At 45.3% G+C, this 24,158-nt stretch overlaps 2 protein-coding genes across 2 annotated transcripts; one reads left to right on the top strand and one right to left on the bottom strand.

Annotated features, from left to right (window-relative positions):
• Window positions 1-171: 171 nt before the first annotated feature.
• Window positions 172-8,859, bottom strand: LOC310785927 (calreticulin-like). The gene is made up of 9 exons (XM_083647107.1): window positions 8,672-8,859; window positions 7,540-7,641; window positions 6,956-7,159; window positions 6,603-6,697; window positions 5,511-5,720; window positions 2,743-2,856; window positions 2,293-2,436; window positions 2,062-2,154; window positions 172-519 (listed from the first exon to the last, which is right to left on the bottom strand). The coding sequence occupies exons 1-9, from the start codon at window positions 8,766-8,768 to the stop codon at window positions 289-291; spliced, it is 1,290 nt and encodes a 429-aa protein (XP_083503233.1). The 5' UTR covers window positions 8,769-8,859; the 3' UTR covers window positions 172-288.
• Window positions 8,860-11,306: 2,447 nt separating this feature from the next.
• Window positions 11,307-23,134, top strand: cUnh19orf44 (chromosome Un C19orf44 homolog; the record flags this gene model as incomplete). Its single annotated transcript, XM_083647394.1, has 11 exons — window positions 11,307-11,447; window positions 12,500-12,658; window positions 12,781-12,911; window positions 13,183-13,729; window positions 14,474-14,855; window positions 15,288-15,299; window positions 15,990-16,069; window positions 16,503-17,043; window positions 18,328-18,417; window positions 22,141-22,304; window positions 22,988-23,134. 11 exons carry the CDS (start codon window positions 11,307-11,309, stop codon window positions 23,075-23,077), a joined length of 2,337 nt encoding a protein of 778 aa, XP_083503520.1. The 3' UTR covers window positions 23,078-23,134.
• Between the last annotated feature and the right edge of the window lie 1,024 nt (window positions 23,135-24,158).

Below are 24,158 nucleotides of genomic sequence, written 5' to 3' on the forward strand. Positions count from 1 at the left end.
GAGAGACTCGATGACGTTCTCTGAAATTAGGTGTGGGGGGGAAATTTGTGCATGTATTGGCAAACGGCCAAAAGAAATATCGGCATATCGGATATTGGCAAAAAAAACAAAAACAATATCGTGCAACCCTACCCTCCACCCCTTCCCCACCCCTACACCTGAATAAAAGGCTGCCGTATGGAAGGCCAGAGTCCATAGGGTTTTCAGTTGATTTTCTGTTGTCGTTTTTTTTTTTTTTTTTACTCTGAAAGGAGAGATGCACAGCACTCCTCCTGACAACATGTCCGCCTACAGCTCGTCCTTAGGCACGGCGTCTTGGTCCTCCTCTTCTGTGGGAGCTCCTTCCTCCTCCTCCTCCTCCTCCTCTTCTTCTTCCTCCTCTTCCTCCTCACCCTCTTCCTCTTCCTCACCCTCACCCTCGCCCTCCTCTCCCTCCTCCTTCTTGCTGCCCTTCTCCTCCTCCTCTCTCAGCTTCCTCTCCACATCCTCCTGCTCATCTTTCATCTTCTTCTCGGGCTCCTGGTGGGGGGGGGGGAAAGGAGAGGGGAGAGTCATTTTCCAGGACATATCCATATAAATAGAACGCAAACAGTGAATGGTTGTGTGAGCGATGCCATTTTGACTTTAAAAGACACTTTTGGTTCATGTCGCATTCTAGAATGCTGCTGTTAAGAGACAGTCATGTGTCGCTTTAAGTGTGTGTGCCGTCTAGAATATGTAAAATTTAATAAATAAATAAAAGTTTGATTTTGTAATTGTGAGATGTATTCTACACTGTCAACAATTTCTTGAGTTCTCACTGCAGCTTGAAATTGTCCCACCAGTGATCTACACCCGACGTGTATTTGAACACTCAAATCACAATTTGTCCTAAATCTTATGTCAAATCACCTGAGGCCAGTGTCAACATTCTGTCTGAATAATCAGCATTAGCACACAACAATAGGAAAACAAAGGCAAAGAAAAAAATAAATCTGGCTTAATTGTAGAGCTGGACGATAACTCCATATCATTTATAATGCTTTCAATAGAATCATATTGTGATGGTGATTTTGAAATATCCTGAAGCGCATTATGCAAAAGTGGGGGGAAATATTTCATTATGAACCGATTATACATATTAAATGTTAAGGGACAGCTCACCCTAAAATCAAAAATACATATTTTTCCTCTCACCTGTAGTAGTGCTATTTATCCCTCTACATCGTTTTGTCTTAGTTGCCTGAGTTTTGGAGATATCGGCCCTAGAGATGTCTGCCTTTTCTTCAATACAATGGAACTGGATGGCACTCGGCTTGTGATACTCAAAGCAACAAAAACATACATTTGAAAAACTCAACAGCCTCTTTCAGTCTCTTTCCAGAAATCATGACCTGGTTATTCAAGATGATCCACAAACCTTGTTGTGAGCAGTTTGATGTAGGATTTTTTTTTTTTATATATTAGACCGAACTACACCCAGTAGCTGCTAGCTAATTCCTGCATGAAACTGCGGCTACCTGCCAGCTGTGAGAGTAGTTTAGTTGAAAGAAAATAGTTCCTACATTAAGCTGCTCATAACTAGGTCTGTGGATTATCTTGAGTAACCGGGCCATTATTTCTGGAAAGAGACATTGCTGTTGAGTTTTTCAAATGGATGTTTTTGCCATTTTGAGCACCACAAGCCGAGTGCCATCCAGTTCCATTGTATTGGAGATAAGCCAGACATCACTAGGGCCGATATCTCCAAAACTCAGGCAACTAACACAAAACGATGTAGATGGATAAATAGCACTACAGGTGAGAAGAAAAATATGTAATTTGCATTTTAGGGTGAGCTGTTCCTTTAAGTTGCAAAGTGCTGATAAACACAATGCAGGGCAAAAATGTCCCCCAAAATAACTAGTACTTATTAGTGTTATTTTATGTGTCTAATAAAATGTGTCTAACTAATTTTCCATTTGAAAAGTTTGGCCTGGTCATGTCATGTGCCATTTGTGTATGTGTACACAACATACAGTGTAAACTACATTAGTATGTAGTATTCAGCGTGTTAGCGTCCCACTCTGAACACGCTCGTACCTTAGTAACTCCCCAGGTTTCCTTCCCAAACTCTTCTGCTTCTTGGACATCGTCGGAGATCAGGAAGTTGTCAAAGACGGTGCCAGACTTCACCTGTACAGGGAGGAACGCATGAACAAGATTTTACTCGCCAGATCACAACGCACAAGGTCTTCTTCTCATCTGGCTTCATGTGAAGTGGCTCATCGAACTCGACTGCAGATTGACAGAACTCTGTACTGGTCTCTTTACCTGCCACAGGTCCAGGCCCAACACTGAGATCTTTTCAAACTTGTACATGGCGGCGTCGGCAGAGTACTCGGGGTTGTCAGTCTCAGGGTGCACCCAGGCGCCTTTGTAGTCAGGGTTGTCCACCTGTTTGGGTTTCCACTCGCCCTGAAGGAGAGAACGGGACCGGGGGGTTACGACTCGGGACGTCCCGGTGCTGAACTGCATCGGCTGTCAAACCGGTTCGCACGATATACAAGCAACATCCTCAGAAAATCACCCCCAAGCTTCAGAAATCAATGCAAAACAGATGGACTTTTCCGTTACTTCTATTCCCCCTCAAGTCTTGTAAAATCTCTCATCAGATAGGGGAAATGGATTGTCTCTCGATCACTTTGTTCGAAGGAGCGACACAGCTAAACTCTAAACTCGGAAAAGGCCTGAATCTTCCCCACCCCTGCATACAATAGATACCTGGTAGTCTGGGTTGGTGATCATGGGGGGTTCCCACTCTCCATCCATGTCCACATCCCAGTCGCTGGGCTTCTTGGCATCAGGATCGGGAATGGTCTCGGGCTTGTCCCAGTCCTGGCAGACATCATTCGGGTTAGCATTCACTTGCTTAATAACACAGGTATAACACTGTGCACAGCTGAATAACATGGGTACAACACTGTGCAAAGTATAGACTGGGAATGTGGTCAGGGCAGGACAAAATCAGCAAGTAGGGATTTTAACGATTAAATGTTACCAATTAAAATTAATTAACCGTTTTGACCCACATGTTTTGTTACATTGTATCACTTCCATCTCCGAGCTCACACTGTGTTAACTTTTATACCAGTCCAGCAGAGGGCGCACCTCGCCCAAACTACTGGCACATGCATGCAACAGGAGTGGTCATGTGAGTAGCTCATCACTTGAGGAAGTAGGAAGGAGGAAACAAACAGAATATAGAGCTCAGATGGCGCTAGCCTAGCAAAACAGCAAAACAACAATCCAGTGTGGGATCATTACACACTAAAAGACGAAAATGCCAAATGTATATATTGCGATGCTGTTCTCAAATACAACTCCAGCACCTTGTCAAGGATGTACCACCTTAAAACTCAGCACCCGACGGTTGCAGTGCTTATTTTACCGTGCCATTCATTGAAAGGACTGTATTAAGGACAGGCGGACAAGAGCAAAGTTGAAAGATGGAGAGCCTTGTTGTTTTTAGGGTAATTATGGTTTTATTATTATTATTATTTTTGTTTGTGATTCATGCCATGAATGTCACATAAATAAAATTATGCAGCTAATGTGTGACTGTGAGGTGAAATAAAACATGAACTGAGAAAAAGATGAGACATGCTTTTTTTTCCCGTGAAGGGTGGTGGGTGGGTTAATGATTAATCGATTAATTGATCGTTAAGGTGCCGAACTAACGGTTAAGGAAAGTGCATGAAATTCTCATCCCCATCAGCAAGACATCCAATCAGTAAGGGCTCTGAGCCAAAGTCGATCATTTTCACACCAATTACCGTTTGGACTGTCTGGGCGCTTTGACTTGACCTCGCCAGGCTTGGAAATCCTGCGCTACAGGTGACTGCAATGGGATGTGGGCGAAGTGGCTAATTGGTTGGTTAGCCAAGCATGCAAAGCCCTTCCTGCAACGAGTCTTTCGACCAGAAGATCCAGTGCTATTCTGGGCAGGCTGAATGAGCACCTATGTAATTTCTCTAACACAATGAGCCCACACTGGCTGAGGAGGAAACTTGACACTTTCCCGTCTGTGAAGCGTAGACTATAGCAACTATGTCCCTTTTTGTGGTTGTTATGTAAAGGTGACTTTAGACAATGTGCCGACTACCCACAGGATTAGAAGAATACACTCGGCTTTCATAGATTGAGAATAGGGTTGCAATGGAGATTTCCAATGTGAAATCTTGGCTCATATTGGTTTTAGATAGTTTAGATCAGGGGTTCCCAAACTTAAGAATGCCGCGGCCCACAGTTTGGGAATCACTGGTTTAGATGATTGATTTGACTCTACTCGACCACGAGATTTGATGATCGTACTTGGTAGGTCGTAACGCATGATGTGTAGACCATTCAGGCTACCGGAGATGTCACACCCTCTTGAACAAAGCCCAGTGCGCAGTCAAGCAAGTTTAAGAAGGACCAGTTTTAAGCTCAGTGCACCGATGCTCATCAAGTGTCTGAGAGTAGGATCCAAAATATGGACATGGTCATGTGTTGATGTTCTCTACAAATATAATTTAGCTGAAAACCCAAGCCGTGAAATGTAAAGTCACAAACTGGAATTAGAAAAACTTTGTATCCCTCACTTGCTCGTAATATATATATATATATTTTTAATATATATATTTTTTTTAATCACACCCAGGTGTTGAAGTAAGCGGTGCAGTTTTGTGCATGTCTGACCCGTGCCTGCGTCCGTGCGCGCGCCCATCTGTGCTATGCGTGCGTGCGTGCGTGCATTACTGGCTTGTGCGTGTGTCGGGCCGCTCTCTCCATAGCGTGCCAAAGTCTCGCCAATGAGGAAATGAATTCACCATTATTTTCCAGACATATATCTCAAACTGCACATGCTTGAATGTGTCGTACGTGTGATGTGTGCATTAACGACAAAACGCTATCATCCTCCTCCACTCCTCGAGACGAGACATTACTCTGCTCACTCTCTCTACGCCTGCGACTGTGCAGACCAGGCAGCTGTGGTCGGGGGCCACACCCCCCTTTCCTTGTCGCCTCCAGCCAGTCTCCACCAAATCTCATGGAATCCCGGTGCACTCCCCCAAATCTCGGGGGGAACTCACACAAAGTCACTTATAGAAGCCATTAATACCCAAGCTGCAAACCAATTAAAAATGACTCATATGTGTAAAGCTAATGGGGTTGGGATACTTTTTGCTGTGCGACGGGGAATAGATTTTTGGTGTTCAAAAATCTATTCGGAGGGAAAATAAATATAGGACCAGGCCCACCTTGTCAAGAAAAAAGGTATCTACTCTACTAGCTCGTTGAAGATCTTGATTTTGTCCTCTGTGGTACTTTGGAACGCAGATTATTTTGCCCGCTTTCTGACTCATTCTCAACCAGTATCCACAACGTAGCATTCGCTCTTGCATGTTATTGCTTAAACAACTTTCTGTACACCATCATGCGTGTGTGTGTGTGTGTGTGTGTGTGTGTGTGTGTGTGTGTGTGTGTGTGCGTGCGTGTGCGTCCAGTACCTCGGTCTTGGTGTCGGTGGGGTCGTCGATCTTGGCCCGGTCGTCCCAGTCGCTGGGTTTCGTGGCCTCGGGGTCCTTGATCTTCTTGGCAGGCAGCATGTCCCAGTCTTCCTCCATGCTGCCCGACTCGACCTTCTCGTTGTCGATCTTCACCGCGTACGTCTGGTCGGGATACAGGATCAACGTGTACAGGTGGGTCAGCTCGTCGTCCTGGAGAGGCCAGAGGGAATGGAGAGAGAAGGACAGCGAGCAAAAAGCATTAGCGTCTCAACGGACTTCCAGAGAAGACAAAAACCAAGACCTCTGACACGGACAGGCTTTGCACAGTAACTACTGTATTTTATTTATTTGAGGGACCATGAACATCACTGTAAATGTGCCAGTGCTAGTCAGATCAGATGGACAATTTTCAACTGCTGTCCACTCTAGTTAGAATTGCCAATGCGCCACACACACACACACACACACACACACACACACAGTATTAACCCTAACATGTCTTGATGGTGGGAGCCAGTATAGGAAATTAAAACAATATTTTGGGGGCAACTTTTGCCCGCACGGTCTAAAAAATGGGGGCATTTACAACATTTTGGGGGCACTTTAAAAAGATAGTAATTAGTACATGAAGTTCCGGGTAGCCACAGGTCTGGAAAGTACTTAAATGTGATTGTATTTCATTAAAAAAGAATCCACCTGGCTTTAATGCTCGAAAAGTATCATTACAAAACAGTGGCAACAGTGGTGTGTGAATGTGTTCTTCATCGTCTTCTTCTAGCAAACAGCTCCTGAGGTAACAGTGTTTTAGAGATGCAAAAGAAAATCATATTAATTGATTGGAGGAAATAAACTAATTGGGGGAGGGGGGGGGGGGGTGTGCAGCTAGATCATGGTTTTTATTCGCATTCTGAGATTTCTTGGGGCATTTTTGCCCTTGCGGCTGGCTAATTTCCTACACTGAAGGAAAGCCACACAAACCCACAGGGAGAACATGCTAACTCCACACAGAAAGGCCCTGCTGGGACGGACCGGGGTTCCAACCCGGGACCTTCTTGCTCTGAGGCAACACTGCTAACCAGTAAGCCACCCTACCTTGCATTTGATGTCCTTCTTGATGAGGTGGTTCTGGCCCTTGTAGTTGAAGATCACATGAACCTTCTTTGTGCTGTAGCCGCAGATGTCGGGGCCTGGAGACATGGGTCACACCACGTATTATGAAGCATCTTTGACGACATTACAAAGAAGGCACAATTGCAACGACAAGTCGACAAATGACAAAGACTTAAAAGCAAAAAAAAAGGTCTTCGAAATGCACCTAGAATAGCAAGAGTGAGGAGTGAAAAAAAACCCAGTGGGTGGGGTGGGGGGGATGCAACAAGTCCTTATTTCCCCTCAGACACACGGCCCTCCCCCACTGACTCAACAAACAAACACCCCTGACTCACCGAACATGATGTAATACTGCGAGTCTCCGTGCATGTCGCTCTGGTCCAGGTCAGAGGGGAAGATCTTCACGTAGCCGCCCCCGCAGTCGATCTTCTGCTCGTGCTTGACGGTGAACTGGACGACCAGAGGCGTGCCCTCGTTGCTGAACGCGTCGAAGCGGGCAGACGTGGCGTAGAAGCGGGCGTCCTGGCTGGTTTGGAGACCTGGGTGTTAAGTGAGAACGAATGGGAGTGAATGACAGGTGTTAAGTCCGACTCACTACAGGCTATTCCTGGCATTTTGCGAGTGCTGTATTGAATCGATGCATTTGATCTATTATGTCGAGTTTTGCATTATTATTATTTATTTTCATTCTTCTCAATGGGACTTTGAAGTGTGAGTGGCGGGATCAAGGGCGGGACACATACTGTACACGCCCTTCTTTTACCTGCATTTGCATTGATAAGCTACTATTACCATCCACAAGTATTTGACATGCAAATCCGCCCAATTAAAACAAAACCTATCGCTTCTCTCAGTGCCAATGAACAATCCAAAAAAGCAACAGCACAGACGTAAGAGTAGTAGTATTGCAAGCGTTTACCTTTATCGGCCTCTGCATCCCCGTAAAACTTCCCAGCACTCAGTTTCCACTGGCCATAGTCTGACTTGTGCTTGGACTCCACCCACCGGCTCGTCCATTCATCTGAAAGCACACACAGCATTCAATTGATTATTTTACTCACTGCCTGGACATGATCCTAATCAGTTAATACAATATTACAACACTGCATCATTCATTTATTATACAGTTTATTCAATACACTACTAGCTTGACACTTAAGAGCTGCTGGAGAGAGCCAGAACATCTGAAATTTGACATTTTGCCTTCAACATAAATGCATAAACTGTCACTTTTGGGTGGAGAGGGTGGGGGGGGGGGGCACTGGTGCTGTGAAAAGTAATTAAAAAGGGTAAAATAACTTTTTTCTTGCATTACAGATTCCTCCTTGCTTATGGACTTAATTCTGACTTGGGTATTTTTTTTTATTATTCAAAAGGCGTGGCAGCGCTTTAGTTTAGGGTTTATTTGGAAAGTGTTGACCGGAAGAGGGAGGTTTATTCTGGCTGGTTTGGCACGTTGAAGGCGGTCGTTGAAAGCGGGTTTGAGTCTGACAGAAGTGTCTACTACTATCCAGTCATACTAGATTTCACATTGTGCCCCCCCCCCCCCCCTTAGCCACACAGCTCAACACAATACCAAAAGTGAAACGATCTATGTGCCTGTGTAGGCTAGCTTATGCGGATATGTCAGCTACTAGTGATTTAAATAGGCCAAATTTGACAAGTTATTGAATGTGATAGTCACATAGCAAAAATACTCGCTTTCTGCAGTACTAGACTAAATTCAGCCAACCTCCCGTTTTGAAAATTTAACTTAATATGCTTTCATATGTTTCACACTCAAACACATCTTAATGTTGTATAGCCTTGGGTATGCCCTCGTTTTTCACCCACCCAACTACTGAATAGACATACGTGGCCTTTTGCTGTGTTATGGGTCAAATTAATGCAGTGGTGTCTTAACAAACATCTTCTCTGAAAAAAAACAAATAACATTAAAACGAGGAAGGGTCGAAAGAGACAGCAGTTTATCCAAGGTAGTTAGCGGCCACTCTCACACAACACGGATACACACACAGGATAAGAAAAACGTGGATTTGGCTATACTGCACCTCCATCCAGAAATTGTTCCTTGAAGTAGACGGTAGCGTCAATGGTGACAGCTATCGATGCCCAAACTGCGAGGATTGCCACCGGGAGCCTCATCATGTCGGCAGGCCGTGCAGGTAGAGTGAACAGGAGGGTGATTCGAGCTAGGATCTGGTTAATAAAGACTGGTGGAGGAAATGTAACCCGAGAAATTCAACAGCTATCTCCAGTCCTGCACAGATGGCCGCGGCTCATTGGACGAGAGCCTCGCCAATGAAATGAGACCACGAGTTACTTTTCGGAAGCGCTCGGGTTACCCCGGCGAAGATCGGACAGGAAGGATGGAGGAGCGTGTGTGGATCTCATCATGCTGCTTTCAGGGCATTTGGGAAAGATGGTAATTACTGCTAAAAAATACTGTTGACCGAATCACCTAGTTTTTAAAGTAGCAAATTAACCTACTACTAGCCTAGTTAAAGTCTGACGCTATGTGGCCTGCCATGTTGTATGGGATCTCTACATGAGCACCTCTCCGGTGGCTCGCCGTGATCGTATAGTGGTTAGTACTCTGCGTTGTGGTCGCAGCAACCCCGGTTCGAATCCGGGTCACGGCACTTTTTGGGGGGATCATCATCTATCGACCGGCAGGAAAACTGACAAACGGGTTGAGACACCACATAACCCCCACATTGGAACAAAACAAAAAAAGATTGGACTGACTTCCCCAGTAGCCAATGAACAGAATATCATAGGGATTATTTGCTACTAGTGAATGTATTGGGCCGCAACACGTGAACAGTAGGCTACATGTGGTCAATGAGATAAAGCGGTGGCTTAACTGGTGAGCATGCCTTCGAATGTTGTCACTGTGTCGTAATAACTGACATGATTGCAGTATAATGGTATGAGGATATCCTCAAAGTTTTTCAGCCTGGAGTGGTGGGGGGGTTCAATGTCTGACCTCCCATTAAAATAACAAGATGACACTTGAATGAACATTTTCATCAAATAGATACACATTAGGCCCGTGGTTCTCAAACTTTTTCACATTAAAGACAATCAAGACCCCTAAACTGACACAAATTAGACACCCATGGACACCCATTTGATAATTTTCTCCCAGCTGTTCCCCACCAAGATTTTAGCTTTTGTGACGACCCTTGCGCTCTCCTGGCCCTGCCTTGTAGTTGGGGTTGTTGTTAGGCTGATTGGGTGCACCAGGCCAGGGCACTCATTGGGCTTAAGAAGACCTTCAGACCTTTCAGTCTCTCGCCCTCCTCACTGTGATGCACCTTTTATAGTTGGAAATAGTGAAAATAAAATATGATGGTTTTTGCTGGGAACCCCTGGAACCCCCCTCAAGGACCCCTGGGGGTCCCTGGCCTGGGACCCACAGGCCATTCTAGTAGGCCTATAGTTATAGAATTCTGGCACTTCTTTAAACTTGTTAAAATGTAAATTTTGGTGTTATTTTTTCGCATGCATGAATCTCCCAATTGGGTATTTATCATGAGAGATTATAGTTTGGACTCTAGTGGTCAAAATGACCACTTATGGTGGTTCTAGTAGCTAGTTATGGAATTCTGGTCCTCTCGGATGCTTGGAAAGACAGACAGAGACCTGGGGTTGGGGAAATCTCAGTCCTTCGTAGTCACACACGCCGTCACCATCGTATGAATGGCTCGCCGTGATCGTATAGTGGTTAGTACTCTGCGTTGTGGCCGCAGCAACCGCGGTTCGAATCCGGGTCACGGCAGTTTATACAGATGGGTCTCTGCCTTTAAGTACCTAAATTAGGAAAGACAGCAGAAACCATCAAAAGAAAAAGTAATGTCAAGGACAGCTGTCCGGAAAATGACTCATCTCCACCTGTTTATTGAACCGGTAAGTGGGTGACTCACTTCACTCACTTCCCTCATAGGATTGACTGGTTAAGCAGCCGCAGGCTTGTTGGCGCTCTCTATCTGTGTAGGGAAGTTACAGTGTAATCACAATTAATTAATAACAATCTCTTCCTCGATTCGGTTATTTCATTTTCTTGAAGTAGACTATGATAGTCTACTTCATAGTTGTAAACCTCCTGTAGCTATCCTATAGCTACATACTACGGGATATCATTATGAAGAGCAACAACAAAAAATCCAAATGCCCTGCATGCATTAGCGTAGGTGGAATCGAACCCAGGTGTCATTTTTCCTCTCAATTTCTCAAATCAAAATCGAACAGGCTGACCAGTCGGCCAAGGAGACAAAACGTAATCATCGATAATCCCTATGGCTTTCCGTAGACATGTCTAATGACGTCATTCGTAAACAGGAAACAGACGCGACTCTTCTTCCCATGGAGACGAGGGACGCTAGAAACACGACCATAAACATTAATATTTCGTGAGCGATCGGTAACATTTTGAAGCATTTGACGTTGCCGAATTGCTGTTTACACTTTCCGAAGTGTAAACTATGTTCCAAGGTAACGTTAATGGAACCCCACTTTCACACCGATTGCACAGACGTTCACAGATCGCCTTCTTGCTGGGATTTTGACACGAGAAAGTGTGTGTCTCAAACATGCTGCTACGACGCATTTCCAGCATATCACAAAGTTATATGAGGTTGCAGACAGTAAAGTTAGCTAGCTAGCTAGCGTCAGGACCAGGAGATGTGGAGCCGAGGCGGCCGAAGCTCTGCGCTGGACCGAGCTCAGACGCTGCTGTCTGGGAAAAGAGACGCCAAGAGCGCCGCTGGCTCGGTAGAGCCGTGGGGGGCTACTGCCAAAACTGCCAAAACACCTGGAAACACAGTACGTTTAATGTGTTAGTAAATGTATTATTCAACTAACACCAACTGCAAATAGCGCATGTGCATGTAGCGATGACCCAGGAGTCACACACACACACACACACACACACACACACACACACACACACACACACACACACACACACACACACACACACACACACACACACACACACACACACACACACACACACAGTAATAGGAAGAGGTCCATATTGCAGTCATGCAGCATACTGTCGCTTGACCTATCTCCAACCTCCCCCTTTTGGTATGACTAAGTACAGCCTATTGCCAAAACAGGATACAAGGTTTGAAATCTAAATAGGCTATTAGTTTATAATTCAGAATGAATGTTAACAAATAGTTTGCAGTTTGCACAGTACAACACTAGCCTATATAAGCTGTTCCACAACAGTGACATGACATGGTTTACAGCAGGTTTACAGTCAGTTGATATAATTTATAAACCTACTGATCTCTCTCTCTATCTCTCTCAATTAATTCAAAGAGATTCACATCCATTCTCTCTCTCTCTCTCTCTCTCTCTCTCTCTCTCTCTGTATTATTTCTCTCTCGCGTGCGTAAAGGGCTCACAATGCCAGTGTTAGTGCAGGCCAAAATCCCCGCCACTTACATCTCAAATCATAACCTTTGATTGACGTCAACAAGTGATAAAAAAAATTATTGACACGAGGAATTGACAACCAGGCTCTACTAAGGAGTACAGAACAAATTGACTGGCAGCAATCTGTTGAGAAAACTCCCGTGGTTCCATGGTTAACCTGGCTGTGCAGGAGAGGAGACCCGCAGGCCCGCCGGGCCCGTCTCGGCTTCGAGCAGGGAATCAAACCTCTCGCAGTGATGCCAACATGGAGATAAGCATCGCGCACCAATCAGAGAGAATTTAACCTTGTGCCTCCTTTTATTAACCAAATTTAATAAGAGCCTTTTTTTTACCATAGCTACTCAAGAAAATAATCGACAGCTTAATCGATAATGATAATGCAGCCCCATTAAAAACCTCAGAAATTGTTATTTTTGCTTCCCTTTTAGGTGGCTGTGGGTTCTCTTAAAGCCAGATCTGCACCCACAAACACACATGCTGTATTCCAGGACCTCAGTGACCTGTCTTCAGTCAGTGATCACGGAGAAGGTACCATGGGCCCTGCTGCTGCATGGAAGAGCCAGGAGAAGGAGGGAGAGTCACCTAAGGTAATGCACTGAGGAAGGTATTGACAGTGGTTGCTGTGTCACTGACTCACAGTTCTGGATGATCATTGAATCGTGAGAGGTGTACTCCAGTATAATGCATTTGTTCTCTGCTGCTACTGTAGGATCCCAGACCTCCGACTTCTCTGGGAGGAGGAGGAAGCAGGTTTTTGAAGAAGGCTCCGCCGCCTGCTGCAACCAGCAGCCAGTCCCCAACTATCAGCAAGACCCAAATGCAGCAGCTGTCTGAACCCAGGTACAGTTCTGTCAATGTAGGGATGCACAGGTGTTAGCCTCGGTATCAGGTCACCATTGGCCTAAAATACTGGAGTTGAGTGGAAAAAGTGGAAAAAGTAAATGTTATTGTTTGATTCATTGACCTGATTTCATCCAACTCTGTTTGCATAATGCTGCTAATACATGTTTCACTCTGTTTCTTTGTCCGTCACTCTCTCTTTCTCCATCAAAAAAATCCTCTGCGTTTCCTCATTTCCTTCTTTCTCTCTCTCTCACCACACTCCGGTCAGGTGTGTGTCATCTTCCCAGCGTGGCTCCCAGAGCGCTGCGCTGAGCAAGCTGGCTTTGATCGAGGACCGCATCCGTAGCCGCAGCCGCAAGGAGAGCCAGCCCGAGGCCCATGGCCGGGCCGCTGAGGGACCGAAGCCTGCCCAGAAACTAGCCTCCGAACCGGGTTTCTCACCCCAGCCGCCAGCCTCTCAGACGCTCTCAGCCCGGTCCACCCCCAGCCCCAAGGGGAAACGTTTCGTCAAGAAGACGGCGTCTGTAGCTGTTGACAGCGGTAGTTCTCCTGCTGCTGCTGCTGTGCAACCAAAAGGCCCAGATCTCGGTGTCAAAAGGATTCCAGATAGCGCCGGGACATTTGACAGGTCCGGAGCTGCCAAAGCGTCAACGCCGTTTGCGGATTTGACGACTAAGCCAATGAGAGTAGCGGGCGGTGTGAGTCTGGACAGTGATGAGGAGGACATGAGGAAACTGCTGGGAGACTCGTTTGAGTCAACAGAGGACAGCCTGTTAAGGGCAGGGAGACCCTCCTCCATGAGAACAGCAGGAAAGGTAGATAGATGTGTTCTGATAATCACTGAAAATAGGACATTTTCACATTCAGAGGCACAGAAATGACCAATGATTCTTTAAAGACTCAAGGCTACTCATATGGCTCACCAAACTCACTAATATAATGGTTTAGTCTATAATGGTTTTGGTGATTGTCAACCATGTGACCCCATGAGATTTCACAGATGTGCACACCTTCAACCAGAGGGAGCGACCTAATCAGTGAAAGGGGCTTCTGCAGTTTGGCTTTGGCGATATCCAAAACATCGTGATCAGGGCTGCAACTAACGATTATTTTCATGATTGCGGATTAATCTGTCGTTTATTTTCTTGATTAATCGATTATTCGTTGTTTGGTCTCTATAAAATGTCAGAAAATGGTGAAAAATGTCAATCAGTGTTTCCCAAAGCCCAAGATGATGTCCTCAAATGTCTTGTTTTGTCCACAACCCAAAGATATTTAGTTTACTGTCATAGAGGAGTAAAGAAACCAGAAAATTATCAAATTGGTTGGTGATAATTTAATAGTTGACAATTAACCAATTAGTCATTGCAGCTCTAATCACGATATACAATATCATGGGGGGGTTTGGGAGCTATTCGCTACAGCTGAAAATATTGCAATATTCACAAAGTATCTCAATACTCGATATTATTGAATATGGGCCCAAGAGCCTAGCTATAGTGTTTGGTTGGAATGAAAGCCTCAGTTCAAAGCAACATTTGTCTCTTTCTCCCTTTTAGTTGCTGAGCAGAAGTCTGAAGGTGTCCTCCACGTCGCCTCCGGCTGCTGTCCGGCCCCCGTCTCGCTCTCCTCCTCAGCGCCGTTCTCCTTTCCGGTTCTCCGGCCAGGCTCAGGCCCAGTTCAGCCCCTCTGCTCTCTCCCCATCACCCTCTCCTCTGGGCAGGCGGTCTGGCCAGACTCGGGCCCGGTTCAGCCCCTCCGCCCTCTCCCCATCCCGCTCTCCTCCGGGCAGGCGGGGCTCCCCTCCCCGGCCCGGGAGTCCGCAGCGCTCGCTCTCCTCGCTCTCGGGCCGCAGTGAGGTCCTCTCTCTGGCGGACCTCTTCCCCGCCGCCCGCGGCTCAGACGGTTCCCACAGTGAGAGGAGCTCAGTTTCCTCTGAAGGTGAGAGAACCTGGGGCACGAGGCAGCTAAAGTGTTGCAGCGTACCAAGCTCAAGAGATGATTTGTGTGTGTGTGTGTGTGTGTGTGTGTGTGTGTGTGTGCGCGTGCGCATGTGTGTGCGCGCCGTAAAGCAATCCAAAGCAGATTCCTCGCCAAATCTGACCTCTAGTGGCTCACAATATAAAATGCAGTTCAGATGAAGGTAGAGGCTAACGGTCTTCTCGCCAATGCTCTCACTTGCTTACAGTAATTACAGTAATGTCTCAAAATTAATCTGGTAATGGACTTCGAATTATTGGCTGATTATTCCATTATAGAAACTATTACTAACTCGTCGTTTGCTGTTGATTTCATTTTTCATAGAGGCAACAGTGCTCATTCTTTTGTATATTAATTATGTTTTTCTACACTGTTCCATCTCATGCATCCTAGCTGGACAACAAGGTAGGCTACAGACAGAACTGACCTCTTTGTAGAGTTAGAGTTCATATGGATTTGGAAAATGTTGAGTTGCATGGTGAGGCATCATAGGTTCATTACAAGCTTATTATAGGTACATAGAGCTCAACAGTCACGTGACTTTGCTAAACTAAAACTAAAACTAAAAACGGGAGGGGAAATCGAGAATTAGATTTCCCCCCTGCCTGTTATTTTTTGTTTTTGCTCCAACTGAAATGTTTTATGGTCACATGATTCGGTAGGTCACGGGTTGGATTTGTTCCAGCCTTAAAACTCGTTATAAAAGTATTTTTGGAAACGTCTATGGAGAAAATGAATGGGGAACTCTCTTCCGGGGCTGGAGACGTCACGGAAGGTCATGTGACTGTTTGGCTCTATATACACCATTCTCATAGTTAAAGAGCAAAAACGGCATTTATTATAATATTGTCATCAGCTATCAGCACCCCCCCCCCAACACACACACACACACACACACACAAACACACACACACACACATTGTGGGATATCATATGATGTTCTGATTACAGTGCACTCAATGGGTTTTTAATGTGCTGTTGATGCCTTATAATGCATTACTAACACAATGGCAATGTTACGTGTTAATGACAGATAGACAGTTATCATTCTATAATTGTATCAAATTATATAATTGTGATTTTGTGCTATTGCAGACTTCAAGATAAACGTCATGTCATTAGATGACCTGGTCTCTGTTAGCCTTGAATTCACTGTGGAAACGGCAGGAAAGGAGGTGAGCAATGACAAGAAATGAATGTAGTATCAATATTATAATAAAGCAGCAGTGTTTATATTGAATATTATTTATCCATGTATTCTACAAATTAAGATTGTAGATTGTAAAGCAGGTGTTCTCAAACGTTTTCATGTGATAGGCTCCCAAATAGACACAGATCCACATGATAAGATTTTGTCCCAGTCAGGGACCTATATGATGTTGATATCGTCTTCAATTGTAGAACTGTAGAATAGTTGGCCAAGCGAAAACAAGTTAAATTAATCTACTCCTCATTTTACTGGGGGCCACCTGGAACCACCCCAAGCACTCCTGGAGGTCCCCGGAGCCCACTTTGAGAACCTCTGGCATAAGTTACGTAAACAGCTTACCGAGGTGTGGCATTAGAGTGATGGATGTATTTGTTTGTTTCTTCCCACTACCTAAACAGGGGCAAACCAAACCCTCCAAACACAAAGACTCCCCTCCCGGAGCCCTGACTGGAGATGGGCAGCTGCCAGGACAGAAGGAGAAACAGGAGGAGGTGGGAGGGGATGAGCAGGAGTACCAGAGTGACTTTGAAAGCGAGAGCAGAACCGAGGCTGATCACAGCGCCAGCCAGGTGTCTGAGCACCTGGGAGGAGAGGGCGGGGAAGAGGAGGGCGTTTCCCAGGTGTCTGAGCACCTGGGAGGAGAGGGCGGGGAAGAGGAGGGCGTTTCCCAGGTGTCGGGCGGGTCCTGCGCGAGGACAGCAGTCGACTTCTCCAGCAGCTTCGCTTCTTCTGACACGAGTCGGTCGTACGTGACGCGGACCTCGGATCGCAGACCAACATCCGGGTCACTCAGCAGAAGCAGAGACTCCAGATCCCCGGTGTCGCGTGGCGAGCGCTCCTCGTCTCGCCGGGCCAGGAGGCGCCCGTCGCCCTGCAGGGCTTTAAGAGAGGCAGCGGTACAGACGCACCCTGACCCACTGGCCTACACCTGGTCTGCAGGTTAGTCTGCCATACATGATGGCATTTGTTTTGTCCACTCATCTGTCATTTGTGCAACAGTCCAAGCACTGTTTGTGGAAATGAATGTTGATTCCAAAACTACACATCGGAGATCTAACTATGTGTTGACTGATATGAGATTTTGAAGGCCAATAAGGATATATATTTTGGGGATGAAACTGCCACAGATGATATTTCCTGCAAATGTTCAATCTTTAAATTTGAAATTTAATTGTTCAGTGTTTCCACAGAACTGTATTCTTGGCAGGGTAGAACAGTCTCAAATAGCATTTATTTAGACCATCGGACACTAAAACTTTCCTTTGTACCCCAGGAAATAATAATTTTCCCATGCTTGTGTCAAAACTTCACATTAGAATTGATGTTCACAAGTAGAGCTGCAACGATAAATTAATTGACAGAAAATTAATCGGCAGATATTTTTATAAATAATATTTTTTAAGACATAACATTTTCGGAAAAAGCTAAAATTCTAATATAAACATGAATATTTTCTGTTTCTTTCTAGCCTGTACTCCACTGTACTGTAGTACTGTTCTGTACAGTCAACCTAGTGACATCATCAAGCAGCGCCCCAGTTGGTGAAAAGTTGTTCGTCTTTCTAGCAAATCTAGCTCAATTTCAGACTTGAAAGCAGTGCCCCGTCTTGTCTGAGGTGAAATACAAATGAACTTGAGTCATATGATCAAATGTTTTATGTCCTCTTTAAGCTTTGTTGATAACTGTTAAATGTTTTCCTCTTTAAAAATGGACCACTCTTACTGTCCGTAGTACCATATCTGATTTGACAGCTCTGTGTTACTATGAGCCCATCATCACTGACATATCTCACTCATTGCAGTGGAGGGATGGTCACACTGTGGCTGCCTGCCTCAAGCTCTGCTCACCTCATGTCACCCAGCTGCCAGAAAAAGAAAAGCATTTACTGTACTTGGATATATGTATGGCTTGATATGAATGCCAGCCACCAGCCAAATAGAGGTCAACGTTAGCTGCAGCTGGTCAATCTGTCAATTCTGTTGGTCATATTGGCAGGTGGCCAGCTTACCTTCACATGTGTCTTCTACTCTGAAATCAGAGCTGCTAAGAAAATGTGGCTGCCTGGCAATATTTGAAAAACTGCCAGTGTAGCTTTAGTGATGGAAAAAGCTGAATGAACGTACTGTATATCTGAAAGTAACGCATTCAATGCCTTAAGTGTGATCCCGGGCCTACCATGACTATGTCTATCTCCTTACTGACGTCTCACTCTCCTCTCTCTAGGTATGGCTACTATGGGCCCCACAGTGGGCACGGCCTATGTGGATCCCACTCCTGTGGCCAGTCACACCGTCAGTGCGGAAACTGTGGAGGGTAAGACAACTTCTACCACCGCTATTCCTCTGAGAGAAATACAGGGGCATGGCTTTCCTCCAGTCATTCAAGAAATGCATTACGCTTAGTTCACACAGGGAACCTACGCCTTGCCTTGCCTCAACCCACGCCTACGCCTGCAGACCTTGAGCTGGGCGTGAACCTATCACACGCACTATTGCACGCTGAACCTGGAGCCGAGTCACAACGCCTCTCCTCTCTCCCAACTGTATTTTTTCACGTGTGGTCCCGAATTATCATGGGTAAAATAAATCTGATATATTTAATGTTCTATTGATGCTGGATATGTATAACCAGGTCTGACATTTTTAGAGAGGTGATCTTGCAAGAATATGTGCTGGCACAACAACATTGTCCATCTTGCTTCTTCAGTCGCTATTCTCTCTCATGAAGATTTGTTTGCAGACAGGGAGAAAGCCCCACGTGATAGCCACCCGTCAATCTCTCTCTCTCTCTCTCTCTCTCTCTGCTCAACACTGTTTTAGTAACTCAATTTTATTTTGAAATTCAGTTGACTTTGCCATTTCCCACAGATATTGTCGCGTTTTTCTTTCATGGCTTGACAGAAGAAGCCTGCCTGCACGCGCCTAGTCGGCTTGAAAATAGAACTCACGCCTAAACGATAAAATCGGCAAGGCACAGGCAAGGCGTGGGTACACGCAGGGTTCACGCTCAGGCGGCCGGTGTAAACAGCCTCGTTGACTAAAACGGACGCCTATTTAAAAGCGTGGGTAAAGGCAAGGCATAGGCAAGGCTTGGGTCCCCGGTGTGAACTTAGCCTTAAGCTTATGGAAGGGTCCTGGCTGTGATACCGATCCAGTATCCACAATCCTGGTTTTCTGGGATTCTCCCTCTCCATTGAAGTCATAGCCAGGGTTCGGGAGTAATGGAATACATGTATTAGAATCCAGTATTTAAAATACAAAATATTGACGTCACACGTAACTGCATTATATTACAGTTACAGTTTAAATTGGTGGTATTCTGAGTAGGCTACAATTACTGTTACTTTAAAAATAGATAACTTTTTTTTTTTTTTTTTTATCACTTTATTTCTCAGTTTTCACAGAAACACAAGGATATCACAAAATACAGTATGAAAACTTTTTCTTTTTCTTTTTCCCTCCCTCCCTCCCTCCCACCCCATGGGGACTGACAAAAAAAAACAAAAAAACAAAACAACAACAACAAAAACAAACAAAAAAACAAAAACAAAAACAAAAAGTGCGTACAGTTATTTGGCTCATAGTAAACTACCTTTTCTCTGCTGTAATTAGACACTGTTCTCTCACAATTGGTCAATAATATATTTAATAAAGGGTTGCCATATGCTATTGAAATTATACTTAGGCCCTCGTACAGCCAATCTAATCTTTTCTAGTTTCAAAAATTGTAATGTATCTCTGATCCAGTGTTTAAAAGAAGGAGGGGCAGCCTGCTTCCAATTTAATAAAATGAGTCTCCTGGCTAAGAGTGTGACAAAAGCAATACAGTTGGATTGTGCCTTGGGGAGGTGATCGTCTTCACACTGGATGCCAAAGATGGCTGTTAAAGGATTTGGGTCTATTGGTCTGTCAAATATGTTAGACAAGGCTTCAAAAATGGAGGACCAGTAACCTGAGAGCTGTGGGCAAAACCAAAATGTATGAGCTAGTGTCGCAGGCGAGATCTTACACCTATTACAAGTATTATCAACTAACGGATACATCTTTGAGAGTCGGGCTTTAGACAGATGCAGCCTGTGTACCACCTTGAATTGAATTAGGCCGTGCCTGGCACATATTGATGAGGAGTGTATTCTTGAGAATATGTCTGACCATTCAGTATCCGTGAATTGTACACTCAGATCAGCCTGCCACGCCTCTCTCAACACATCAAGAGATGTTGTCTGCATAGACGAAAGTTTATTATACATAACGGATATAATGCCTTTGAGAGATGGTACCACTGGAAATAAATCATCAATAGGTTGCGGTTCAGGAATTGTGGGAAATGAACCTGTGTGTCTACGGGCCCAATCCCGGGCCTGTAAATAACTAAAAAAATGTGTTCTTGGTATATTAAATTTAGCTCTTAATTGATCAAACGAGGCAAAAATATCCGTCATGTACAAATCCTTGAATGTGATAATACCCCTCTCACGCCACTCCAGGAAGGAGTCACCATCAAGTGAAGGGCGAAATTGATGGTTTGCAACAATCGGGGCACAGAGTGAGCCAGCCTGCCAGGCATAGTGCCTCCGCACCTGAGCCCATATACGCATAGACTGGTGGACTAAGGGGGCAGTGGAAGTGTATTGTGATACAACAGGCATTGCTGAATATAGTAAGGCTGGGAGAGATGTTGGCCGACAAGCATCAGCCTCCATCTGAACCCAGGCAGGAGACTCGTCGTTAGCATAGGTTTGACGCCAAAACGCCATAGCTCGCAGGTTACTAGCCCAATAGTATAGTTGAAAGTGTGGTAAAGCCATACCGCCCACTGATTTGGGTCTTTGTAGGAAGTCTTTACGGATACGAGGTGGCTTCTTATTCCAAATAAAGTCAGAAATTATCTTATTGAGATGTGAAAAAAAAGATTTCTTGATAAAGATTGGTATAGTTTGAAAAAGGTATAAAAATTTGGGTAAAGTGTTCATTTTAATTAGATTAATTCTGCCTGCTAGGGAGAGAGGAAGCATGGACCATTTGTCGAAGGCCGTCTTGGTTCGTTCTAGAAGAGGAGCAAAGTTAAGTTGAAATAGATCAGGGATTTTTCGAGCTACAACTACACCTAAGTATGTAAATTTGTTCATGGATATCTTAAAAGGACAAGCATTAAAAGCAAATGACTGCGCGGCAGCGTTGACAGGGAAAAGCTCACTTTTTGTAACATTAATCTTATAACCAGACACTTCACTAAACTGATTTAACGTATTAATAACATGGGGCAGGGTATTCTGGGGGTCAGTTATATATAATAATAAATCGTCAGCATATAACGAAAGTTTGTGTTCTCTTCCCCCCCTTAATATGCCGCGGATTTCAGGCAAGGAACGTATTAGGATCGCAAGGGGCTCGATGGCTAAAGCAAATAGAAGGGGAGAGATCGGGCACCCCTGTCTCGTGCAAAAATAGATAACTTTTTAATTAGTTTACATTTTACTTGCAAACACGCTGAAGAAGGTCGGAACATTAAATCAGTGCGCGTCGCGACCGAATTTCCCTCGCGTTTGCGTATATTCAGAGTGACCCATCACAAATGGGCTCAACAAGACAATTTTGAAGTATTCCAAAAGTAATCCAAAGTATTTAGAAATTGAGTAATCTAATGGAATACGTTACAAATTACATTTTAGGGCATGTATTCAGTAGTAGTGGAGGGTAACCTCTACCCACCTCTTTGAAATGAGGGGAGTTTACTCACCTCATTTCAGATCACCTGTATCGATCAATGAGGGCAAACAAGGTGGGTAAACTACTCACCTTGGAAAGTTTACCCACCTCTGTATTTACCACTGCATCCTGCTCACAACACTGGTCATAGCACCGATTCATATATGTCCAGTCTACTGTATGTGCCTCCACATAACACATACCATAATTTGTGTGTGTGTGTGTGTGTGTGTGTGTGTGTGTGTGTGTGTGTGTGTGTGTGTGTGTGTGTGTGTGTGTGTGTGTGTGTGTGTGTGTGTGTGTGTGTGTGTGTGTGTGTGTGTCTCAGCTCTCAGCACCTATAGTCCGGCAGTGTTTGCCCTGAACGACATGCTGAGGCAGCAGCTTACCTTGAGCCGGCAGTTTGTGGAGAGCAGCAGGCATCTCCACTCCTGCCTGGTCCACAGCCTGGGCCCAGACTACAGATACACTACACTGGAGGACACCAAAGAGGTAGGCTTTCTGACACAACGTTAGATTGACCTGCATAATCTAACGTTGCTAGCTAGTTAATCAGTACAATAGCTGTTAAATTCCACACATTGCTAGTATAATCAAAACGAAATATAAACACTATAAACACACATTGCATAATTACACATCAAACTATGTGTTAAAACTTCAACACTTTTATAATAATTGAATTGTCCATTAACCGTTCAATTCATTTTTAACAAATGTGAGCTTTTTTCTTTTATTTCTATCTCCAGAGTCCTGAGTTGTCTTGAATGCAGCATTATTCTGTCAGTGTCAACAGCAGGCTATGCTGGGAGATATTTCTCAATCTGATAAATGTTTTGTTATTTTGGTTTTATTCAACTCTAGCTTGCATAAAAAGGTTTAAAATGTGGCTATCTGAAACCTGCAGGCAGATACACAGACTAAGACACACGTAACTGACATGTTTGACTTTGTGATGAACCCTCCCACTCTCCTGGTGGGCAGGGTCATCGGAGCTGCTGGACTGCACCTGGGCCCGGTGTACTCCTTGGGTTTAAAAAGCTGATGTAGTTTGTTTACCTTACTTTTAGTTAATAGATCATTGTTTTTAGCGTTTACTTTGGCGTATGTCTCCCCTCATTACTCCCTTGAGCCAGATTGTGACAGACTTCAACCGTTTTCCATTCTATCCACAGTTCATCCGCAAGCACAAGCCTCCCAAGCTGACAGTGGAGGAAGCCCTGGAGGAGGTGCTACAGGAGATGAGAGACTATCACTATATCTGACCGGCTCGATCTTATCTGAAGATGCCAGTCACTGCAGGAGATGAGAGACTGTCGAAGGTGATTCGCTGTGTACGGTTCCTCAGCCTGGTTAGAGTAGTCTGTGTACTGCTCGGCAGCCACGCTGAGTGGTCCTTGGGGCACGTTGCCGTTGGTGGTGCTGACTGGCTCTTGGAATGCTAAGGCCTCTCCACAGGGTTCACTGGGCCGCCGGCTGGGCCGTTGGCTGACACGCCACCGGAGCTCTCCAACCGATAGTACTCAGCTGAAGAGGGGTCCATTAAATAAGAGTTTCCATTCGTTTGGCTGTCGTGTGCCACAGGGCCGTCGCTGTAACACAACACTGAAGACAGAGGGACCACCTCGGCGTGGGACACGGGCGGAGGCGTCATTCCATCCTCAAAGTTCTCAGACTTGTCGTCGTCGTCCTCGGAGTCGCTGTTGGCTAAGCTCTGAGTGCTGGAGTCAAGACAGCCCACTGCTACTGTCCTCTTCCTCCTCCTCATCTTCCTAATTCTCCTCGTCATCATCATCATCTTCCTCGTCTTCGTCATCCAACGGCTCGTCCATCTCGTCGGTGGTCTGCAATATACGTGAGACAAGGGAACGAGGCTTCATAGATTTTAGCCTCATTGGTAGAGCATTTGTCTCGTAAACCGAGGATTTCTGGTTCGAATCCAGGAGGAGACACTTGCGCGCTCCCGTGAGGTGGGGAGGCATTTGCCGACAGGGGGGGCAAAACTCGGCATAACACCGGCCGCCATGCAACTGGCCCCCGCTTGCTGTTGCGTCCTCCTCGCTGTTAGCTCCAGTCTCACTCCCCGAGTCCGACAAGTGCCTGGCCTGTCGGCTGCTGCCCTCGCCCTCGGCCTCTCGTGCCTGGTGGTTCCCTCTTGCTGCTGCCTGGCCCTTGCTGTGACCTCCGGTGTCGGTGTCGCTCTCGTTCCCCGACTCCAAGTGCAGCTGTAAAACCAAACAGAAGAAGAAGAAGTTATACAGTAGGTGGCGGTATGCACCCAACTTGGTTACAATCTGCCATCAAATGCAAAGAAGAAGAAGAAGAAGAAGACCAGTGTGGTCCTCC

The sequence above is a fragment of the Poromitra crassiceps genome, assembly GCF_964638095.1.
Source record: "Poromitra crassiceps genome assembly, chromosome: 12".
NCBI classification, from domain to species: domain Eukaryota; kingdom Metazoa; phylum Chordata; class Actinopteri; order Beryciformes; family Melamphaidae; genus Poromitra; species Poromitra crassiceps.

Coding starts and splice junctions, on each gene's coding strand:
- LOC310785927 (XM_083647107.1), bottom strand. CDS start 8,768: ATGATGAGGCTCCCGGTGGCAATCCTCGCAGTTTGGGCATCGATAGCT. Junction 5,721..6,602: donor AGAAGGACATCAAATGCAAG/GTAGGGTGGCTT, acceptor TGGCCTCTCCAG/GACGACGAGCTGACCCACCT. Junction 2,155..2,292: donor TGGGCCTGGACCTGTGGCAG/GTAAAGAGACCA, acceptor CTCCCTGTACAG/GTGAAGTCTGGCACCGTCTT.